Source organism: Phyllobates terribilis, unplaced genomic scaffold (assembly GCF_046119375.1).
Source record: "Phyllobates terribilis strain yellow unplaced genomic scaffold, ASM4611937v1 Scaffold_10__3_contigs__length_209671492, whole genome shotgun sequence".
In the NCBI taxonomy this organism is placed as follows: domain Eukaryota; kingdom Metazoa; phylum Chordata; class Amphibia; order Anura; family Dendrobatidae; genus Phyllobates; species Phyllobates terribilis.
In genome coordinates this window covers 161096964-161121052 of record NW_027362770.1, presented here as the reverse complement: position 1 = coordinate 161121052, position 24089 = coordinate 161096964, and the positions used below count along the sequence as shown (strand labels likewise).

Below are 24089 nucleotides of genomic sequence, written 5' to 3'. Positions count from 1 at the left end.
CTTCAGCTTTTCAGCAGAGGCCTGGATGTTTTGTTACAAAATTGACTGATATTTGGAACAGTTCATAATTCCCTCCATCTTGAATAAAGCCCCAGTTCCTGTTGTGGATAACAAGCCTCAAAGCACTATGCTGCCACCACCATGCTTCACTGTGGGTATGGTGTTCTTTTGGTAATGCACAGGGTTGACTTTAGCCAAACATACCTTTTGGGATTATGACCAAAAAGTTCAACCTTTGTCTCATCGGACCAAAACATGTTTTCCCACATGCTTTTGGCAGACTTGATGTAGGCTTTGGCAAAACATATCCAGTCTTTGATATTTTTCTTTGTAAGAAAAGGCTTCTGACTTGCCATCCTACCCAACAGACATGCGCCGAATACGGGAGGTTGTTGTCACATGCAGTACACAATCAGTACTTGCCAGAAATTCCTACAGCTCCTTTAATGTTGCTGTGGCCTCTTGACAGCCTCCCAGATCAATTTTCTTACTGTCTTTTAGAAAAATTTTGAAGGACATTCAGTTCCAGGTTTCATCACTGTTGTGCCAAATTTAAGCCACTTCTTAATGACATCTTCATGGTGTTCCATGGTATATCTAATGCCTTGGAAATTTGTTTGTACCCTTCCTGTTACTGATAACTTTCAACAATGAGATCCCTTTGCTGTGTTGTCAGCTGTTTACGAACCATGACTTCTGCTGTAAAATGCTGAAAAGCAGCGAAACGTTATATGGGGTTAATCAGAATCACGGTAAATAATGGCGGCCATGTACTGACTACTATGTAACATGAGTGTAAATGTGATTTGCTGTTTCTAAACACAACCACATCCCCAATTATAAGAGGGTGTTCACACTTATGTAACCACATTACTTTTATTTTTCTCCTCAAAATGATTAATTTTATTTGATTGATTTTTGTTTCTCAATGGATTTAAACAGATTATGGGTGACATTAAAGGTGAAAAAAAGTTCTTGGGATTTTTCTTTTTTTTACATGGCAAAAAAATTGTCATTTTAACAGGGGTGTGTAAACTTTTTATATCCTCTGTATATGCGTATTTTAAAGCGTTATTTGGTCACAATTTTATGGGTTTTTTTATGCTTTTTTGTTTTCAGTATGGTGCGGTATTTGCATTATTACGTAGACCATGTATAGCAGTATTGTGTCAGCACTCGATGGTGGTATTATTTAAGAACAATGTGGCCTTTGTGGCTCCGGATAACGTTATCCTGCCCTCCGCCATTAGATCTTGTAACCATTTATGATGAGTAAAATAAAACCTCAATTAGAAATCTGCTCCTGTTTCCAGAGTCTGATGATAATTATATCTTCCTGCGGGATGGGAGAAAAAAAAAAAATTACCTTCTGTAATAAAAAAAAAAAAAAAAAAAACCCACAAAGCTCTGTCATTTAAGTGCTGCTTTTTAGCAACGTTTAAAGGCTTGTCGCCTGTCATGTGCGGGCATGTAAAATTAATTTTCTTTTTTATCTCGTCTGAAAAAAAAAAAACACATTAATACAAAGGATGGGAGAAAAAAATGGATTGTTTATAGTTGGCGGAATTGGATCCAGCTTAAAAAGTAAAAAAAATAAATATATATATATAATATATATATATATATATATATATATATATATATATATTAGAATATATTAACCATTTGCTTTCTAAAAATGGTTTTCAATGACGAAATGAAGGGTTACATTTTTTGCGGGATAATAACAGACTATGACAAGTGACAATCCTACTGAGATATATATATATATGGCAATCAACCCCCCCACTTTTATACATATACACCCACTTCCCCCCCCGCGGCGATTTCACACATGGCTCATGTGAGAAACAGTTACATCTTCTGCCTATTTTTTTTTTTTTTTAGGATTTCTAGGAGGGAGTGTATTGTAGACGGAGAAGATGACATACTTGTCTCTCATTGGGGTGGGAAGATAGCAGGGACAATCGTATGAAAATAAAACCAGGACCACACTGCGACGATGGCGTACACCCACTCGCACATCATGGCATCGAGAAGGCACCCGCCAAGTCGAGTCATTATCGAGCTAGACGAGTACAGCTCCAACCCTACCCAGGCGTTCACCTTCTACAACATCAACCAGGGACGATTCCAGCCGCCCCATGTGCAAATGTGAGTACACCCATCACATGATCCGAGTGATTGCCGTAATGAGGTGCGGGTTTTACATAGGACTGCAGGTAGACCTATTACAGTGTGACTTACAGAGTCTTTATGGACAAACTCTACTTTTTCTAACATTGTTTCATGATGATTATTACATATTTATGAGCCCAAAAGTGTAAAAGTGACTTAGCGAGAATGATAGACAGAAAAATAGATAGATAGATGATAGATAGATGATAGATAGATGATAGATAATAGATAGATAATAGATAGATAGATGATAGATAATAGATAGATAATTAATAGATGATAGATAATAGATGATAGATAATAGATGATAGATAATAGATAGATGATAGATAATGGATGATAGATAATAGATAGATGATAGATAATAGATGACAGATAATAGATAGATGATAGGTAGATGATAGGTAGATGATAGATGATAGATAATAGATGGATAATAGATAGATGATAGATAGATGATAGATAGATGATAGATAATAGATAGATAATAGATAGATAATAGATAGATAGATGATAGATAATAGATAGATAATTAATAGATGATAGATAGATAATAGATAGATAATAGATGATAGATAATAGATGATAGATAATAGATGATAGATAATAGATAGATGATATATAATAGATAGATAATAGATGATAGATAATAGATAGATGATAGATAATGACAGATAATAGATAGATGATAGGTAGATGATAGGTAGATGATAGATGATAGATAATAGATAGATGATAGATAGATAATAGATAGATAGATAGATGATAGATAATAGATAGATGATAGATAGATGATAGATAATAGATAATAGATAATTAATAGATGATAGATAATTAATAGATGATAGATAATAGATAATTAATAGATGATAGATAATAGATGATAGATAATAGATAGATGATAGATAGATAATAGATAATAGATAGATGATAGATAATAGATAGATGATAGATAGATAATAGATAGATAGATAATAGATAGATAATAGATAGATGATAGATAATAGATAGATAATAGATAGATGATAGATAATAGATAGATAATAGATAGATGATAGATAGATGATAGATAGATAATAGATAGATGATAGATAATAGATAGAATTATATAGATAGATAATAGATAGACATATAGAATTATATAGATAGATAATAGATAGATAGATGATAGAATTATATAGATAGATAGATAGATAATAGATAGATAGAATTATATAGATACATGGAACAAACTTTCAGCAAATGTGGTTGGAACATCTACAGTAAGTGAAGATATACATGAGCCAAGAATAAACATATATCCTAACATAAAAAGGAAATATTATTATAAGGGCAGAGTGATATCTTTTTCTGTCAATCTTCTATGTTTTTAGATAGATACATAGATATTAGATAAATAATGCATTTAACGGACTTGTTAGTTATTTCTATATTACTGACAGGCTGAATACTATACGGATTGTTCTACACTTTTTTCTTTCCTTTGTGATCGGTAATTACGAGGTTATAATGATCGCTCACCGCGGACGCTCGATCTCAACAACGTAGTGAGACCGAAATGAAAGTTTCTCTTGCGCTTCTGCCATCATTTGTTCGGCGTCTGAATGGTGAAATGTAAAATCATCACCTGACACTAAAGAATTATTGTTATGGAGGCTCTGAAAAAGTATTTATTATGTTCCATAAATATCAGTGAGCGCTGCGGCGATAAATACGGAATAAAGCAGGACGGATGGTCGCCTGTCAGCGAGGATAGAAAGGAGAAGGATGGGGCTGCGTGAAATCGCAGCAAACCAGAGAGTTAGTACTATTTTATTTATTATACAAAAAAGGTCAAACATTTTATTTTCTTTTTTACATTTATTTTATTTATTTCCAAGAATGGAAAAAAAACAAACACTTTTTTTGAAGATGACACAAACTTCCAAACTAATATACTCCACATTCTCACTTCAAGTTAGTCTATTACAGCAGTCAGAGGGTTAATTTTAAGCTTCTGGGCCCCAGTGCAAAATTTAACAGGGCCCCCACCTACCATGTGCAATATGTATGTGGTAAAAAGGCCTTTGGGTCTCCTCACACACCCAGGCTCAGATACAGCTGCGACCTATGCACCTACCATATGGCCCATATTTTGGCAAAGGATTGTATTGCCAAGTTGAAGCCCAACTAGGTAGACATTGAAGTTCCCTTCTGGATGTCACATCCAAGGCTGCTACCGAGCTCCCAACGGGGTGGAACTGGTGTCCAGAGGCCCAAACTAACCTGAGGACTCCCATTTATCCAGCAGACACAACATGAGAGGTTTGAAGTTTCACGTACAATGTTAAGGCTCAATCCGCAGGTCGGGATGTGCAGAAGGGACCAGAGGCATCAGTGCTGCAAGGTACAGCAGAACTGGAAATGCCGGTCGACACCTAGAGCACTGTGGAACAGCAGAGCCGGATTTGTTGGACACCACCTGGAGCAGCATAGTACAGGAGAGCTGAAAATGCTGGACACCACCTGGAGCGTTGTGGATCAGCAGAGCTGAAAATGCTGGACACCACCTGGAGCGTTGTGGATCAGCAGAGCTGGAAATGCTGGACATCACCTGGAGCGTTGTGGATCAGCAGAGCTGGAAATGCTGGACATTACCTGGAGCGTTGTGGATCAGCAGAGCTGGAAATGCTGGACATTACCTGGAGCGTTGTGGATCAGCAGAGCTGGAAATGCTGGACATTACCTGGAGCGTTGTGGATCAGCAGAGCTGGAAATGCTGGACATCACCTGGAGCGTTGTGGATCAGCAGAGCTGGAAATGCTGGACATTACCTGGAGCGTTGTGGATCAGCAGAGCTGGAAATGCTGGACATTACCTGGAGCGTTGTGGATCAGCAGAGCTGGAACTGCTGGACATTACCTGGAGCGCTGTGGATCAGCAGAGCTGGAAATGCTGGATGGTCCCAGAGCAGCGTGGAACAGCAGTGTTGAAAATGAAGGTCAGCATGAGGAGCAACATTTGTCAGCAGAACTGGAAATGCTAGACGGCATCTGGAGTACCATGGAACAGCAGAGCTGGGAATGCTGGATGACACCTGGAGCAATGTGTGAGAGCAAAGCTGGAAATTCTGGATACCTGGGGGAAGGCAGCTGTACAGCAGTACCAGGCACAGTCACACCTACAGGAATGCAGCTGTATAACAGGACCAGGCACAGTCACACCTACAGCAAGGCAGCTGTATAACAGGACCAGGCACAGTCACACCTATGGGAAGGCAGCAGTACAGCAGGACCAGGCACAGTCCACACCTACGGGAAGGCAGCTTTATAACAGGACCAGGCGCAGTCACACATGCGGGAAGGCCGCTGTATAACAGGACCAGGCACAGTCACACATGCAGGAAGGCCGCTGTATAACAGGACCAGGCACAGTCACACATGCGGGAAGACAGCTGTACAGCAGGACCAGGCACAATCACACCTATAGGAAGGCAGCTTTATAACAGTATCAGGCACAGTCACACCTATAGGAAGGCAGCTGTATAACAGGACCAGGCACAGTCACACCTACAGGAAGGCAGCTGTATAACAGGACCAGGCACAGTCACACATACAGGAAGGCAGCTGTAAAACAGGACCAGGCACAGTCACACATACGGGAAGACAGCTGTACAGCAGGACCAGGCACAGTCACACCTATGGGAATGCAGCTGTATAACAGGACCAGGCACAGTCACACCTATGGGAATGCAGCTGTATAACAGGACCAGGCACAGTCACACCTACGGGAATGTAGCTGTATAACAGGACCAGGCGCAGTCACACATGCGGGAAGACAGCTGTACAGCAGGACCAGGCACAGTCACACCTATAGGAAGGCAGCTTTATAACAGTACCAGGCACAGTCACACCTACGGGTATGCAGCTGTATAACAGGACCAGGCACAGTCACACGTATAGGAAGGCAGCTTTATAACAGTACCAGGCACAGTCACACCTATGGGAACGCAGCTGTATAACAGGACCAGGCACAGTCACACCTACAGGAAGGCAGCTGTATAACAGGACCAGGCACTGTCACACCTATGGGAATGCAGCTCTATAACAGTACCAGGCACAGTCACACCTATGGGAATGCAGCTGTATAACAGGACCAGGCACAGTCACACGTATAGGAAGGCAGCTTTATAACAGTACCAGGCACAGTCACACCTACAGGAAGGCAGCTGTATAACAGGACCAGGCACAGTCACACCTACAGGAAGGCAGCTGTATAACAGGACCAGGCACAGTCACACCTATGGGAATGCAGCTCTATAACAGGACCAGGCACAGTCACACCTATGGGAATGCAGCTGTATAACAGGACCAGGCACAGTCACACCTACAGGTAGGCAGCTGTATAACAGGACCAGGCACAGTCATACCTATGGGAATGCAGCTGTATAACAGTACCAGGCACAGTCACACATACGGGAAGACAGCTGTACAGCAGGACTAGGCACAGTCACACCTATAGGAAGGCAGCTGTATAACAGGACCAGGCACAGTCATACCTATGGGAATGCAGCTGTATAACAGGACCAGGCACAGTCATACCTATGGGAATGCAGCTGTATAACAGGACCAGGCACAGTCACACCTATAGGAAGGCAGCTGTATAACAGGACCAGGCACAGTTACACCTATGGGAATGCAGCTGTATAACAGGACCAGGCACAGTCACACCAACGGGAATGCAGCTGTATAACAGGACCAGGCACAGTCACACCTATGGAATGCAGCTGTATAACAGGACCAGGCACAGTCACACCTATGGGAATGCAGCTGTATAACAGTACCAGGCACAGTCACACCTACGGGAATGCAGCTGTATAACAGGACCAGGCACAGTCACACCTACAGCAAGGCAGCTGTATAACAGGACCAGGCACAGTCACACCTATGGGAATGCAGCTGTATAACAGTACCAGGCACAGTCACACATACGGGAATGCAGCTGTATAACAGGACCAGGCACAGTCACACTTATAGGAAGGCAGCTATATAACAGTACCAGGCACAGTCACACCTACAGGAAGGCAGCTGTATAACAGGACCAGGCACAGTCACACCTATGGGAATGCAGCTGTATAACAGGACCAGGCACAGTCACACCTACGGGAATGTAGCTGTATAACAGGACCAGGCGCAGTCACACATGCGGGAAGACAGCTGTATAACAGGACCAGGCACAGTCACACATACGGGAAGACAGCTGTACAGCAGGACTAGGCACAGTCACACCTATAGGAAGGCAGCTGTATAACAGGACCAGGCACAGTCATACCTATGGGAATGCAGCTGTATAACAGGACCAGGCACAGTCATACCTATGGGAATGCAGCTGTATAACAGGACCAGGCACAGTCACACCTATAGGAAGGCAGCTGTATAACAGGACCAGGCACAGTTACACCTATGGGAATGCAGCTGTATAACAGGACCAGGCACAGTCACACCAACGGGAATGCAGCTGTATAACAGGACCAGGCACAGTCACACCTATGGAATGCAGCTGTATAACAGGACCAGGCACAGTCACACCTATGGGAATGCAGCTGTATAACAGTACCAGGCACAGTCACACCTACGGGAATGCAGCTGTATAACAGGACCAGGCACAGTCACACCTACAGCAAGGCAGCTGTATAACAGGACCAGGCACAGTCACACCTATGGGAATGCAGCTGTATAACAGTACCAGGCACAGTCACACATACGGGAATGCAGCTGTATAACAGGACCAGGCACAGTCACACTTATAGGAAGGCAGCTATATAACAGTACCAGGCACAGTCACACCTACGGGAATGCAGCTGTATAACAGGACCAGGCACAGTCATACGTATAGGAAGGCAGCTTTATAACAGTACCAGACACTGTCACACCTACAGGAATGCAGCTGTATAACAGGACCAGGCATAGTCACACCTACAGGAAGGCAGCTGTATAACAGGACCAGGCACAGTCACACCTATAGGAAGGCAGCTGTATAACGGGACCAGGCACAGTCACACATGCGGGAAGACAGCTGTATAACAGGACCAGGCACAGTCACACCTATAGGAATGCAGCTGTATAACAGGACCAGGCACAGTCACACCTATAGGAAGGCAGCTTTATAACAGTACCAGGCACAGTCACACCTACAGGAATGCAGCTGTATAACAGGACCAGGCACAGTCACACCTATAGGAATGCAGCTCTATAACAGTACCAGGTACAGTCACTCCTATGGGAATGCAGCTGTATAACAGTACCAGGCACAGTCACACATACGGGAAGACAGCTGTACAGCAGGACCAGGCACAGTCACACCTATAGGAAGGCAGCTGTATAACAGTACCAGGCACAGTCACACCTACAGGAAGGCAGCTGTATAACAGGACCAGGCACAGTCACACCTACGGGAATGCAGCTGTATAACAAGACCAGGCACAGTCCCACCTACAGGAAGGCAGCTGTATAACAGTACCAGGCACAGTCACACATACGGGAAGGCAGCTGTATAGCAGGACCAGGCACAGTCACACCTACGGGAATGCAGCTGTATAACAGTACCAGGCACAGTCACACATGCGGGAAGACAGCTGTACAGCAGGACCAGGCACAGTCACACCTACGGGAATGCAGCTGTATAACGGGACCAGGCACAGTCACACATGCGGGAAGACAGCTGTACAGCAGGACCAGGCACAGTCACACCTATAGGAAGGCAGCTTTATAACAGGACCAGGCACAGTCATACCTATGGGAATGCAGCTGTATAACAGGACCAGGCACAGTCACACCTACAGGAAGGCAGCTGTATAACAGGACCAGGCACAGTCATACCTATGGGAATGCAGCTGTATAACAGGACCAGGCACAGTCACACCTACAGGAAGGCAGCTGTATAACGGGACAAGGCACAGTCACACCTACAGGAATGCAGCTGTATAACAGGACCAGGCACAGTCACACCTACAGGAAGGCAGCTGTATAACAGGACCAGGCACAGACATACCTATGGGAATGCAGCTGTATAACAGGACCAGGCACAGTCACACCTACAGGAAGGCAGCTGTATAACGGGACCAGGCACAGTTACACCTACGGGAATGCAGCTGTATAACAGGACCAGGCACAGTCACACCTATAGGAAGGCAGCTATATAACAGTACCAGGCACAGTCACACCTACGGGAATGCAGCTGTATAACAGGACCAGGCACAGTCATACGTATAGGAAGGCAGCTTTATAACAGTACCAGACACTGTCACACCTACAGGAATGCAGCTGTATAACAAGACCAGGCACAGTCACACCTACAGGAATGCAGCTGTATAACAGGACCAGGCACAGTCACACCTATAGGAATGCAGCTCTATAACAGTACCAGGTACAGTCACTCCTATGGGAATGCAGCTGTATAACAGTACCAGGCACAGTCACACATACGGGAAGACAGCTGTACAGCAGGACCAGGCACAGTCACACCTATAGGAAGGCAGCTGTATAACAGTACCAGGCACAGTCACACCTACAGGAAGGCAGCTGTATAACAGGACCAGGCACAGTCACACCTACGGGAATGCAGCTGTATAACAAGACCAGGCACAGTCCCACCTACAGGAAGGCAGCTGTATAACAGTACCAGGCACAGTCACACATACGGGAAGGCAGCTGTATAGCAGGACCAGGCACAGTCACACCTACGGGAATGCAGCTGTATAACAGTACCAGGCACAGTCACACATGCGGGAAGACAGCTGTACAGCAGGACCAGGCACAGTCACACCTACGGGAATGCAGCTGTATAACAGGACCAGGCACAGTCATACCTATGGGAATGCAGCTGTATAACAGGACCAGGCACAGTCACACCTACAGGAAGGCAGCTGTATAACAGGACCAGGCACAGTCATACCTATGGGAATGCAGCTGTATAACAGGACCAGGCACAGTCACACCTACAGGAAGGCAGCTGTATAACGGGACCAGGCACAGTCACACCTACAGGAAGGCAGCTGTATAACAGTACCAGGCAGAGTCACACCTACGGGAATGCAGCTGTATAACAGGACCAGGCACAGTCACACATATAGGAAGACAGCTTTATAACAGTACCAGGCACAATCACACCTACGGGAATGCAGCTGTATAACAGGACCAGGCACAGTCACACCTACAGCAAGGCAGCTGTATAACAGGACCAGGCACAGTCACACCTATGGGAATGCAGCTGTATAACAGTACCAGGCACAGTCACACATACGGGAAGACAGCTGTACAGCAGGACCAGGCACAGTCACACCTATAGGAAGGCAGCTATATAACAGTACCAGGCACAGTCACACCTACGGGAATGCAGCTGTATAACAGGACCAGGCACAGTCATAAGTATAGGAAGGCAGCTTTATAACAGTACCAGACACTGTCACACCTACAGGAATGCAGCTGTATAACAGGACCAGGCACAGTCACACCTACAGGAATGCAGCTGTATAACAGGACCAGGCACAGTCACACCTATAGGAAGGCAGCTGTATAACGGGACCAGGCACAGTCACACATGCGGGAAGACAGCTGTACAGCAGGACCAGGCACAGTCACACCTATAGGAAGGCAGCTTTATAACAGTACCAGACACAGTCACACCTATGGGAATGCAGCTCTATAACAGGACCAGGCACAGTCACACCTATAGGAAGGCAGCTTTATAACAGTACCAGGCACAGTCACATCTATGGGAATGCAACTGTATAACAGGACCAGGCACAGTCACACCTATGGGAATGCAGCTCTATAACAGTACCAGGTACAGTCACTCCTATGGGAATGCAGCTGTATAACAGTACCAGGCACAGTCACACATACGGGAAGACAGCTGTACAGCAGGACCAGGCACAGTCATACCTATAGGAAGGCAGCTGTATAACAGTACCAGGCACAGTCACACCTACAGGAAGGCAGCTGTATAACAGGACCAGGCACAGTCACACCTACGGGAATGCAGCTGTATAACAAGACCAGGCACAGTCCCACCTACAGGAAGGCAGCTGTATAACAGTACCAGGCACAGTCACACATACGGGAAGGCAGCTGTATAGCAGGACCAGGCACAGTCACACCTACAGGAAGGCAGCTGTATAACAGGACCAGGCACAGTCACACCTATAGGAAGGCAGCTGTGTAACAGGACCAGGCACAGTCACACCTGCAGGAAGGCAGCTGTATAACAGGACCAGGCACAGTCACACCTACAGGAAGGCAGCTGTATAACAGGACCAGGCACAGTCACACCTATAGGAAGGCAGCCTTATAACAGGACCAGGAACAGTCACACCTACAGGAAGGCAGCTGTATAACAGGACCAGGCACAGTCACACCTGCAGGAAGGCAGCCTTATAACAGGACCAGGAACAGTCACACCTACAGGAAGGCAGCTGTATAACAGGACCAGGCACAGTCATACCTATAGGAAGGCAGCTGTATAACAGGACCAGGCACAGTCACACCTACAGGAAGGCAGCTGTATAACAGGACCAGGCACAGTCACACCTGCAGGAAGGCAGCCTTATAACAGGACCAGGAACAGTCACACCTACAGGAAGGCAGCTGTATAACAGGACCAGGCACAGTCACACCTACAGGAAGGCAGCTGTATAACAGGACTAGGCACAGTCACACCTACGGGAATGCAGCTGTATAACAGGACCAGGCACAGTCACACCTATAGGAAGGCAGCTGTATAACAGGACCAGGCACAGTCACACCTATAGGAAGGCAGCTGTATAACAGGACCAGGCACAGTCACACTTACAGGAAGGCAGCTGTATAACAGGACCAGGCACAGTCACACCTACGGGAATGCAGCTGTATAACAGGACCAGGCACAGTCACACCTACAGGAAGGCAGCTGTATAACAGGACCAGGCACAGTCATACCTACAGGAACGCAGCTGTATAACAGGACCAGGCACAGTCACACCTACGGGAATGCAGCTGTATAACAGGACCAGGCACAGTCACACCTACGGGAATGCAGCTGTATAACAGGACCAGGCACAGTCACACCTACAGGAATGCAGCTGTATAACAGGACCAGGCACAGTCACACCTACAGGAATGCAGCTGTATAACAGGACCAGGCACAGTCACACCTACAGGAAGGCTGCTGTACTATAAAGGAAACAATGGCGCTCGCTAGATCACCATGACCCTTTCTTTCTAATGCTCAGGCACCCATCCAATCACACTTTTTTTTTCTGGAAATCCCCTTTAACTTACGCCCCCTGAGCTGTCTTTAAATTTGCTTTCTAACCTCTATGTTACATTTCCCGCTGCTTTTCTCCATCTCTGGCAGATTTCCTTCCCACTCTTATTAATAAAACCCCCCCCGTAGAGGTTTTATTGAATTCCTTCTAGGTGCAATGTAAGAAAAAAGGTTAATCTTCTCGGAGAAGCTGTAATTAACCTCGTCAGTGCGGCGGCCTCTGATACTGGGGATTCACACTAATTAAAACCCAGTGCTCTTTGTGGTAACTGGAGTAAATTATCACCAATTATACCGCGATTTGGAGCATCCTCATCAACGGGCTCTTGTTAGACGCAGCATTCAGTCATTATTCAGGAAGCCAGGCTTTCATATGCTGCCAGACTAATTATTTTTCTTAAAGGGGCCATCGCTCAGTACTTCTGCTGGTAGAAAAAGGCCTCTGTTATAAGAGATGGAAAGATATGATCTATGGGATAGATAGATAATAGATATTAGACAGATAATAGATAGATAATAATCTAATATATAAAGCTGAATGCGTGTGTATGTCCGTGTGTATGTCCGTGTGTATGTCCGTGTGTATGTCCAGGACTGGCATCTGCACCGTCGCAGCTACAGCCACAAAATTTTGCACAGTCACACGTCTGGACCCCGAGAGCGTCATAGGCTATGTTGTGAGGTGAAATTTTAACCCCGCGCGTTCCAATTCACCAAAACAATTTTGCCCCTATCTACATAATGGGGGAAAAAGTGAAAGGAAAAGTGTTGGAGGCAAATTGACAGCGGCCAGATGTGAACAAGGGAGAATTAAAGAATGAGAGCGATGGCGCCAAAGAGTATATACCGTACAGTTGCTAAGGTGGACATGGGATACTCATACTCACCACGCACGGGGGATATGAACACACACACAAAATGCGCCACACACTACCACGTGCTTGAACACATATACCACCCTCAGCACACACAAAACTCATCTCACAAAGATTTATCAGGCTGCCAATAGCAACCAATCACAGCTCAGCTTCTATTTTGCTACAGTTAATTAATCTGAGCTGTGATTGGTTAATATAGGCAACAGAGGACATTCTCAGTATAACAAAGCTTGTGTAAGGTAATAAGATGTCAGTTAGGGTGTGTTGGTGGAAAGGCTAATGTCAGTCACATTACTTCTATGTGAGAGGATATAGAAACTGCCAGTTACAGACTATTTTTACCACAATAATGCCTCATAAGAAAAGGAATTTCATGGCACGAATGTCAGCTGATGCGAAAAGGAAAGCTGCATTACGGGCCAATGAAAAATGTGAAGACCGAGAAACAAGGCTGACACACATGAGAACAGCAGCTGCTTCCTCAAGAGCCAATGAACTTTCTGAGCAGAGGGAAGTGAGGCTTGCAGACAAGAGAACAAGAGCAGCTTCCTCAAGGGCCAATGAACATTCTGAGGAGAGGGAAGCGAGGTTTGCAGACAAGAGAACAAGAGCAGCTTCCTCAAGGGCCAATGAACTTCTGAGGAGAGGGAAGCGAGGTTTGCAGACAAGAGAACAAGAGCAGCTTCCTCAAGGGCCAATGAACTTTCTGAGGAGAGGGAAGCGAGGTTTGCAGACAAGAGAACAAGAGCAGCTTCCTCAAGGGCCAATGAACTTTCTGAGCAGAGGGAAGCGAGGTTTGCAGACAAGAGAACAAGAGCAGCTTCCTCAAGGGCCAATGAACTTTCTGAGGAGAGGGAAGCGAGGCTTGCAGACATGAAAACAAGAGCTGCTTCCTCAAGAGCCAATGAACTTTCTGAGGAGAGGGAAGCGAGGCTTGCAGACATGAAAACAAGAGCTGCTTCCTCAAGGGCCAATGCACTTTCTGAGGAGAGGGAAGCGAGGCTTGCAGATATGAAAACAAGAGCTGCTTCCTCTAGAGCTAATGAACTTTCTGAGGAGAGGGAAGCGAGGCTTGCAGATATGAAAACAAGAACTGCTTCCTCAAGAGCCAATGAACTTTCTGAGGAGAGGGAAGCGAGGCTTGCAGACATGAAAACAAAGGCTGCTTCCTCAAGGGTCAATGAACTTTCTTAGGAGAGGGAAGCGAGGCTTGCAGACATGAAAACAAGAGCTGCTTCCTCAAGGGCCAATGAACTTTCCGAGGAGAGGGAAGCGAGGCTTGCAGACATGAAAACAAGAGCTGCTTCCTCAAGAACCAATGAACTTTCTATCTATTTGTTTTGTTGTTTTTGTGTGGAGAATAAATTTTTGTTAACACATTCTATTTTGCTAACAGCAGTTATTAACCCGGGCGAAGTCGGGTAGTACAGCTAGTAATATTATATTATTATAGATAGAGTATAGATAGAGAATAGATAATAGATAGATAATAGATAATGATAGATAGATAATAGATAGGTGATAGATAATAGATAGATAATAGGTAACAGATAACAGAAAGAAAAGATGGACATCTGGTAATTTCTGCACATATAATGATGAGGCAAATGAGTGAGATTAATGCATAAAATGTAGAAAAATGTAATAGATAGATAAATATGAGCGACAAAGGCTCTATGTAATGGACGGTAATGACCTCCCCATCCAAAGTGGAAAGATGATGCTTATGTACTTAGGAAGTGATCTGTTTAAATCAGATTTTTATAATAAATGTATTATTTTAATTCTTGGCATTTTTTTTTCATATCACTATCTATATTTAAAATTAAAAAGGGTAATCTTGCAATTTTCCAGCTGGACACTAGAGTCATTCTATTCTCTTACTTCATGCTCGTTCAGGAAATTTACATGAACATTAGCTGTAATAGACTTACTCCTCCCATATCATCTATTGTTAATGGTGGATCCTGTCTTATCCACTGTATATAGAGGTGTTATCAGTTATTGTACAGGAGGAGGAGGTGAGCTGTGATATCACCTATTGTGAATGGTGGATCCTGTGTTATCTACTGTATATAGAGGTGTTATCAGTCATTGTACAGGAGGAGGAGGTGAGCTGTGACATCACCTATTGTGAATGGTGGATCCGGAATTGCACTTTTTTTTGCAATTTCACCACACTTGGATTTTTTTTCCCGTTTTTCAGTACACGATATGGTAAAACCAATGGTGTCATTAAAAAGTACAACTTGCCCTGCAATAAACAAGCCCTCACACGGCCATATTGACGGAAAAATAAAAAAAGTTATGGCTCTGGGAAGAAGGAGAGCAAAAAACGAAAGGGCAAAAATGAAGAACGAACTGGAGGTGAAGGGGTTAATACAAACATTGTTTCATTAGCAGAAGATTATCACTACAGGACTATGTGTCTGGTGTCTACTGGTCCAACCACACCCCTAACACTGATTAGCAGCTTACTGTCTATATACAGTGTACATCAGAGGCGTAGCTAGGGTTTTGGTTCAGGGGGGGGCGAAACTTCTGAGTGGGCCCCTAACCAGGTAACCCTGATTACAGCTATGGTGGAGCACCCAGAGAGTGGATGTAGGGGAACCTCAGCAGATGATGGCACTGTTACTAAAAATAATCTCTATACAGCACTGATATTACCGCCATATGGTGACATATATTGATAGATGCCAGTCCTACAGAATATATAAGAGATTACAGTTATATATAGTAGCTTTCAGCTGACGTTCTTTCTGATTAAATTGTTCACTTTTCCCGTCTTTTCCATCTGGCCCAGACCGACATGACAACTTCTCCAGCCAGGGCTCAGAGTCTCAGGTCTGCAGAGATCACAACAAAGACACATTTGACTCCCTACATTTCAGGCCCCATCCCCATATGCACAAACCCCTCATCCTGCTGATACCCCAATACTGAGCCACTGCTGCCGCGTCCCTATTACTGCACCTGCTGTGTGCCCTCTAAATGGTAAAAAAAACTCTAAAATATAGTAATGCCGTGTGCAAGTGTCCTAGAAAACATTGTGCCCCTTAGAAAGTAATAATGTCCTCTGTGTGCCTCTGACGGTCATAATAACCTGAGTTCCCCTATATCGATAAGTGCCTACTTAAGATTTAATAATGTCCTGAGTCTCCCCCCATGTAGAGCTCCCCTCTATACAGTATGATGCTCTCCTATACCCAGTATAATGCCCCCTCACTGTATAGTACCCAACACACAGTATACTGACCCCTTAGTAGCCCCCAAGCTGATGGCTCCAGCACTGTATGATGGCCCCCACACTGTACAAAGACCCCACATTATCTCCCACACTGTATGATGGCCCCCACACTGTGCCAAGACCCCACATTATCTCCCACACTGTATGATGGCCCCCACACTGTGCCAAGACCCCACATTATCTCCTACACTGTATGATGGCCCCCACACTGTGCAAAGACCCCACATTATCTCCCACACTGTATGATTGCCCCCACACTATACAAAGATCCCACGTTATCTCCCACACTGTATGATGGCCCCTACACTGTTCAAAGACCTCACATTATCTCCCACACTGTATGATGGCCCCCACACTGTACAAAGACCCCACATTATCTCCCACACTGTTTGATGGCCCCCACACTGTTCAAAGACCCCACATTATCTCCCACACTGTATAAATAGCCTACATATAGTATAATTCACCAGATAGTCCTCAATATAGTATAATGCACTCCCCATAGGCAGAGTCTGTAGTAAAATGCTCCCCACCATAGACAGTCTGTAGTATAATGCTCCCCCCCTCCTCATAGGCAGAGTCTGTAGTATAATGCCCCCCCATAGGCAGAGTCTGTAGTATAATGCCCCCCCCATAGGCAGAGTCTGTAGTATAATGCCCCCCCCATAGGCAGAGTCTGTAGTATAATGCCCCCCCATCTCATAGGCAGAGTCTGTAGTATAATGCTCCCCCCTCCTCATAGGCAGAGTCTGTAGTATAATGCCCCCCCATCTCATAGACAGAGTCTGTAGCATAATACCCTACCCATAGGCAGAGTCTGTAGTAAAATGCACCCCCCATAGGCAGAGTCTGTAGTATAATGCTCCCCCCCCTCCTCATAGGCAGAGTCTATAGTATAATGCTCCCCCCCTCCTCATAGGCAGAGTCTTTAGTGTAATGCTCCCCCCTCTCCCATAGGCAGAGTCTTTAGTATAATGCTCCCCCCTCTCCCCATAGGTATAGTCTTTAGTGTAATTCTCTCCTCCCCTCCCAATAGGCAGAGTCTTTAGTATAATGCTCCCCCTCCCCATTGGCAGAGTCTTTAGTATAATGCCCCCCCTCCCCATAGGCAGAGTCTTTAGTATAATGCTCCCCCTCCCCATTGGCAGAGTCTTTAGTATAATGCTCCCCCTCCCCATTGGCAGAGTTTTTAGTATAATGCCCCCCCTCCCCATAGGCAGAGTCTTTAGTATAATGCTCTCCCCCCTCCCCATAGGCAGAGTCTGTAGTATAATGCTCCCCCCTCCTAATAGGCAGAGTCTGTAGTATAATGCCCCCCATCTCATAGACAGAGTCTGTAGTATAATGCCCCACCCATAGGCAGAGTCTGTAGTAAAATGCACCCCCCAAAGGCAGAGTCTGTAGTATAATGCACCCCCCCTCCTCATAGGCAGAGTCTGTAGTACAATGCCCCCCCCCTCCTCATAGGCAGAGTCTGTAGTACAATGCCCCCCATAGGCAGAGTCTGTAGTATAATGCTCCCCCATCCTCATAGGCAGAGTCTGTAGTATAATGCTCCCCCATCCTCATAGGCAGAGTCTGTAGCATAATGCTCCCCCCTCCTCATAGGCAGAGTCTGTAGTATAATGCCCCCCCATCTCATAGGCAGAGTCTGTAGTATAATGCTCCCCCCTCCTCATAGGCAGAGTCTGTAGTATAATGCCCCCCCATCTCATAGACAGAGTCTGTAGTAAAATGCACCCCCCCATAGGCAGAGTCTGCAGTATAATCCCCCCCCCCCATAGGCAGAGTCTGCAGTATAATGCTCCACCCCTCCTCATAGGCAGTCTGTAGTATAATGCTCCCCCCCCTCCTCATAGGCAGAGTCTTTAGTATAATACTCCCCCCCCTCCTCATAGGCAGAGTCTTTAGTATAATGCTACCCCCATAGGCAGAGTCTGTAGTATAACGCTTTCCCCCCTCCCCATTGGCAGAGTCTTTAGTATAATGCTCCCCCCCTCCCCATTTGCAGAGTCTTTAGCATAATGCCCCCCCTCCCCATAGGCAGAGTCTTTAGTATAATGCTCTCCCCCCTCCCCATAGGCAGAGTCTGTAGTATAATGCTCCCCACTCCTCATAGGCAGATTCTGTAGTATAATGCCCCCCATCTCATAGACAGAGTCTGTAGTATAATGCCCCACCCACAGGCAGAGTCTGTAGTAAAATGCATCCCCCATAGGTAGAGTCTGTAGTATAATGCTCCCCCCCCCTCCTCATAGGCAGAGTCTGTAGTACAATGCCCCCCCATAGGCAGAGTCTGTAGTACAATGCCCCCCCATAGGCAGAGTCTGTAGTATAATGCTCCCCCCTCCTCATAGGCAGAGTCTGTAGTATAATGCTCCCCCCTCCTCATAGGCAGAGTCTGTAGTATAATGCTCCCCCCTCCTCATAGGCAGAGTCTGTAGCATAATGCTCCCCCCTCCTCATAGGCAGAGTCTGTAGTATAATGCCCCCCCATCTCATAGGCAGAGTCTGTAGTATAATGCTCCCCCCTCCTCATAGGTAGAGTCTGTAGTATAATGCCCCCCCATCTCATAGACAGAGTCTGTAGTAAAATGCACCCCCCCATAGGCAGAGTCTGCAGTATAATGACCCCCCCTCCCCATAGGCAGAGTCTGTAGTATAATGCCCCCCCATCTCATAGACAGAGTCTGTAGTAAAATGCACCCCCCCATAGGCAGAGTCTGCAGTATAATGACCCCCCCTCCCCATAGGCAGAGTCTGTAGTGTTATGCACACGCTCGGAGTGACTGGCGTGTGCGTGTTTAGTGATCCCACTGGACCATGAACCGGAGAGTGCCTGGAGGGGCGTAACTAAGTATCTACCCAATCCGACCAAGGTGGCACGACGGCTAACGACGCCAGTGCACCAGGGAGAAACCGAGCAGAGGGACCAGGTGCTACTCCAGGTCAGACCCCGGACACGGCTGTTGATCCACACCGGAGAATACAGGAACAGGCAGGTTAGGCTGGCACACTGACTGGTGGGTATAGGCAGGCACGGCAGGTATGCAGACAGGCGGGCACTGGTAACCATGACTGGTATGCAGGCAGGGAGTACTGGCAAGCACGGCTGGAGTGCCGAGTCTGTAGTAAAATGCACCCCCCAAAGGCAGAGTCTGTAGTATAATGCACCCCCCATAGGTAGAGTCTGTAGTATAATGCTCCCCATCTCATAGACAGAGTCTGTAGTATAATGCCCCACCCATAGGCAGAGTCTGTAGTAAAATGCACCCCCCAAAGGCAGAGTCTGTAGTATAATGCACCCCCCATAGGTAGAGTCTGTAGTATAATGCTCCCCCCCTCCTCATAGGCAGAGTCTGTAGTACAATGCCCCCCCCCTCCTCATAGGCAGAGTCTGTAGTACAATGCCCCCCATAGGCAGAGTCTGTAGTATAATGCTCCCCCATCCTCATAGGCAGAGTCTGTAGTATAATGCTCCCCCATCCTCATAGGCAGAGTCTGTAGCATAATGCTCCCCCCTCCTCATAGGCAGAGTCTGTAGTATAATGCCCCCCCATCTCATAGGCAGAGTCTGTAGTATAATGCTCCCCCCTCCTCATAGGCAGAGTCTGTAGTATAATGCCCCCCCATCTCATAGACAGAGTCTGTAGTAAAATGCACCCCCCCCATAGGCAGAGTCTGCAGTATAATCCCCCCCCCATAGGCAGAGTCTTTAGTATAATGCTCCACCCCTCCTCATAGGCAGTCTGTAGTATAATGCTCCCCCCCTCCTCATAGGCAGAGTCTTTAGTATAATACTCCCCCCCCTCCTCATAGGCAGAGTCTTTAGTATAATGCTACCCCCATAGGCAGAGTCTGTAGTATAACGCTTTCCCCCCTCCCCATTGGCAGAGTCTTTAGTATAATGCTCCCCCCCTCCCCATTTGCAGAGTCTTTAGCATAATGCCCCCCCTCCCCATAGGCAGAGTCTTTAGTATAATGCTCTCCCCCCTCCCCATAGGCAGAGTCTGTAGTATAATGCTCCCCACTCCTCATAGGCAGAGTCTGTAGTATAATGCCCCCCATCTCATAGACAGAGTCTGTAGTATAATGCCCCACCCACAGGCAGAGTCTGTAGTAAAATGCATCCCCCATAGGTAGAGTCTGTAGTATAATGCTCCCCCCCCCTCCTCATAGGCAGAGTCTGTAGTACAATGCCCCCCCATAGGCAGAGTCTGTAGTATAATGCTCCCCCCCCATAGGCAGAGTCTGTAGTATAATGCTCCCCCCTCCTCATAGGCAGAGTCTGTAGTATAATGCTCCCCCCTCCTCATAGGCAGAGTCTGTAGCATAATGCTCCCCCCTCCTCATAGGCAGAGTCTGTAGTATAATGCCCCCCCATCTCATAGGCAGAGTCTGTAGTATAATGCTCCCCCCTCCTCATAGGTAGAGTCTGTAGTATAATGCCCCCCCATCTCATAGACAGAGTCTGTAGTAAAATGCACCCCCCCCATAGGCAGAGTCTGCAGTATAATGACCCCCCCTCCCCATAGGCAGAGTCTGTAGTATAATGCCCCCCCATCTCATAGACAGAGTCTGTAGTAAAATGCACCCCCCCATAGGCAGAGTCTGCAGCATAATGACCCCCCCCCTCCCCATAGGCAGAGTCTGTAGTGTTATGCACACGCCCGGAGTCACTGGCGTGTGCGTGTTTAGTGATCCCACTGGACCATGAACCGGAGAGTGCCTGGAGGGGCGTAACTAAGTATCTACCCAATCCGACCAAGGTGGCACGACGGCTAACGACGCCAGTGCACCAGGGAGGAACCGAGCAGAGGGACCAGGTGCTACTCCAGGTCAGACCCCGGACACGGCTGTTGACCCACACCGGAGAATACAGGAACAGGCAGGTTAGGCTGGCACACTGACTGGTGGGTATAGGCAGGCACGGCAGGTATGCAGACAGGCGGGCACTGGTAACCATGACTGGTATGCAGGCAGGGAGTACTGGCAAGCACGGCTGGAGTGCCGAGTCTGTAGTAAAATGCACCCCCCAAAGGCAGAGTCTGTAGTATAATGCACCCCCCATAGGTAGAGTCTGTAGTATAATGCTCCCCCCCTCCTCATAGGCAGAGTCTGTAGTACAATGCCCCCCCCTCCTCATAGGCAGAGTCTGTAGTACAATGCCCCCCATAGGCAGAGTCTGTAGTATAATGCTCCCCCATCCTCATAGGCAGAGTCTGTAGTATAATGCTCCCCCATCCTCATAGGCAGAGTCTGTAGCATAATGCTCCCCCCTCCTCATAGGCAGAGTCTGTAGTATAATGCCCCCCCATCTCATAGGCAGAGTCTGTAGTATAATGCTCCCCCCTCCTCATAGGCAGAGTCTGTAGTATAATGCCCCCCCATCTCATAGACAGAGTCTGTAGTAAAATGCACCCCCCCATAGGCAGAGTCTGCAGTATAATTCCCCCCCCCATAGGCAGAGTCTTTAGTATAATGCTCCACCCCTCCTCATAGGCAGTCTGTAGTATAATGCTCCCCCCCCTCCTCATAGGCAGAGTCTTTAGTATAATACTCCCCCCCCCCCTCCTCATAGGCAGAGTCTTTAGTATAATGCTACCCCCATAGGCAGAGTCTGTAGTATAACGCTTTCCCCCCTCCCCATTGGCAGAGTCTTTAGTATAATGCTCCCCCCCTCCCCATTTGCAGAGTCTTTAGCATAATGCCCCCCCTCCCCATAGGCAGAGTCTTTAGTATAATGCTCTCCCCCCTCCCCATAGGCAGAGTCTGTAGTATAATGCTCCCCACTCCTCATAGGCAGAGTCTGTAGTATAATGCCCCCCATCTCATAGACAGAGTCTGTAGTATAATGCCCCACCCACAGGCAGAGTCTGTAGTAAAATGCATCCCCCATAGGTAGAGTCTGTAGTATAATGCTCCCCCCCCTCCTCATAGGCAGAGTCTGTAGTACAATGCCCCCCCATAGGCAGAGTCTGTAGTATAATGCTCCCCCCCCATAGGCAGAGTCTGTAGTATAATGCTCCCCCCTCCTCATAGGCAGAGTCTGTAGTATAATGCTCCCCCCTCTTCATAGGCAGAGTCTGTAGCATAATGCTCCCCCCTCCTCATAGGCAGAGTCTGTAGTATAATGCCCCCCCATCTCATAGGCAGAGTCTGTAGTATAATGCTCCCCCTCCTCATAGGCAGAGTCTGTAGTATAATGCCCCCCCATCTCATAGACAGAGTCTGTAGTAAAATGCACCCCCCCATAGGCAGAGTCTGCAGTATAATGACCCCCCCTCCCCATAGGCAGAGTCTGTAGTATAATGCCCCCCCATCTCATAGACAGAGTCTGTAGTAAAATGCACCCCCCCCATAGGCAGAGTCTGCAGTATAATGACCCCCCCCTCCCCATAGGCAGAGTCTGTAGTATTATGCACACGCCCGGAGTGACTGGCGTGTGCGTGTTTAGTGATCCCACTGGACCATGAACCGGAGAGTGCCTGGAGGGGCGTAACTAAGTATCTACCCAATCCGACCAAGGTGGCACGACGGCTAACGACGCCAGTGCACCAGGGAGGAACCGAGCAGAGGGACCAGGTGCTACTCCAGGTCAGACCCCGGACACGGCTGTTGATCCACACCGGAGAATACAGGAACAGGCAGGTTAGGCTGGCACACTGACTGGTGGGTATAGGCAGGCACGGCAGGTATGCAGACAGGCGGGCACTGGTAACCATGACTGGTATGCAGGCAGGGAGTACTGGCAAGCACGGCTGGAGTGCCGACAGGGAGGCACTAGCAGGTTGGAGCACAGGCTGGATAAGGTCCAGTACAGACTGGGACTCAGGAACAGAACCGCAGATGCGGTAGACAAGCAGAGCAGAGCGAGACCGCTGGAGCGGTGAACAAGAGCAGAGCAGGGTGAGGCGGCCAGAGCGGTGAGCCAGAGCAGAGCAGGGCGAGACCGCCTGGAGCGGTAAGCAAAGGCAGGACAGAGCGAGACCGCCTGGAGCGGTGAGCAAAGGCAGGGCAGAGCGAGGCCGCCTGGAGCGGTGAGCAAAGGCAGAGCAGAGCGAGGCCGCCTGGAGCGGTGAGCAAAGGCAGGGCAGAGCGAGAACCGCCGGAGCGGTGAGCAAGACAGAGCAGGCAGGAACTGCCGGAGCGGTAAGCAAGACAGAGCAGGCAGGAACCGCCGGAGCGGTGAGCAAGACAGAGCAGAGAGAAACCGCCAGAGCGGTGAGCAAGGCAGAGCGGGCAGAAACCGCCAGAGCGGTGAGCAAGGCAGAGCAGGCAAGAACCGCCGGAGCGGTGAGCAAGGCAGAGCAGGCAAGAACCGCCGGAGCGGTGAGCAAGGCAGAGCAGGCAAGAACCGTCAAAGCGGTGAGCAAGGCAGAGCAGGCAAGAACCGTCAGAGCGGTGAGCAAGGCAGAGCAGGCAAGAACCGCCGGAGCGGTGAGCAAGGTAGAGCAGGCAAGAACCGCTGGAGCGGTGAGCAAGGCAGAGCGGGCAAGAAC

The 24089-nt window shown here is 47.3% G+C and overlaps 1 protein-coding gene across 1 annotated transcript in view; it reads left to right on the top strand.

The window, feature by feature from the left end:
• Positions 1-24089, top strand: part of MPPED1 (metallophosphoesterase domain containing 1) — a 131864-nt gene that overhangs the window by 5804 nt on the left and 101971 nt on the right. The window contains exon 2 of the mRNA XM_073650013.1: positions 1888-2154. Within this exon, the coding sequence (XP_073506114.1) occupies positions 2003-2154 (152 nt within the window). The 5' untranslated portion in view covers positions 1888-2002. The remainder of the gene's footprint in view (positions 1-1887; positions 2155-24089) is intronic.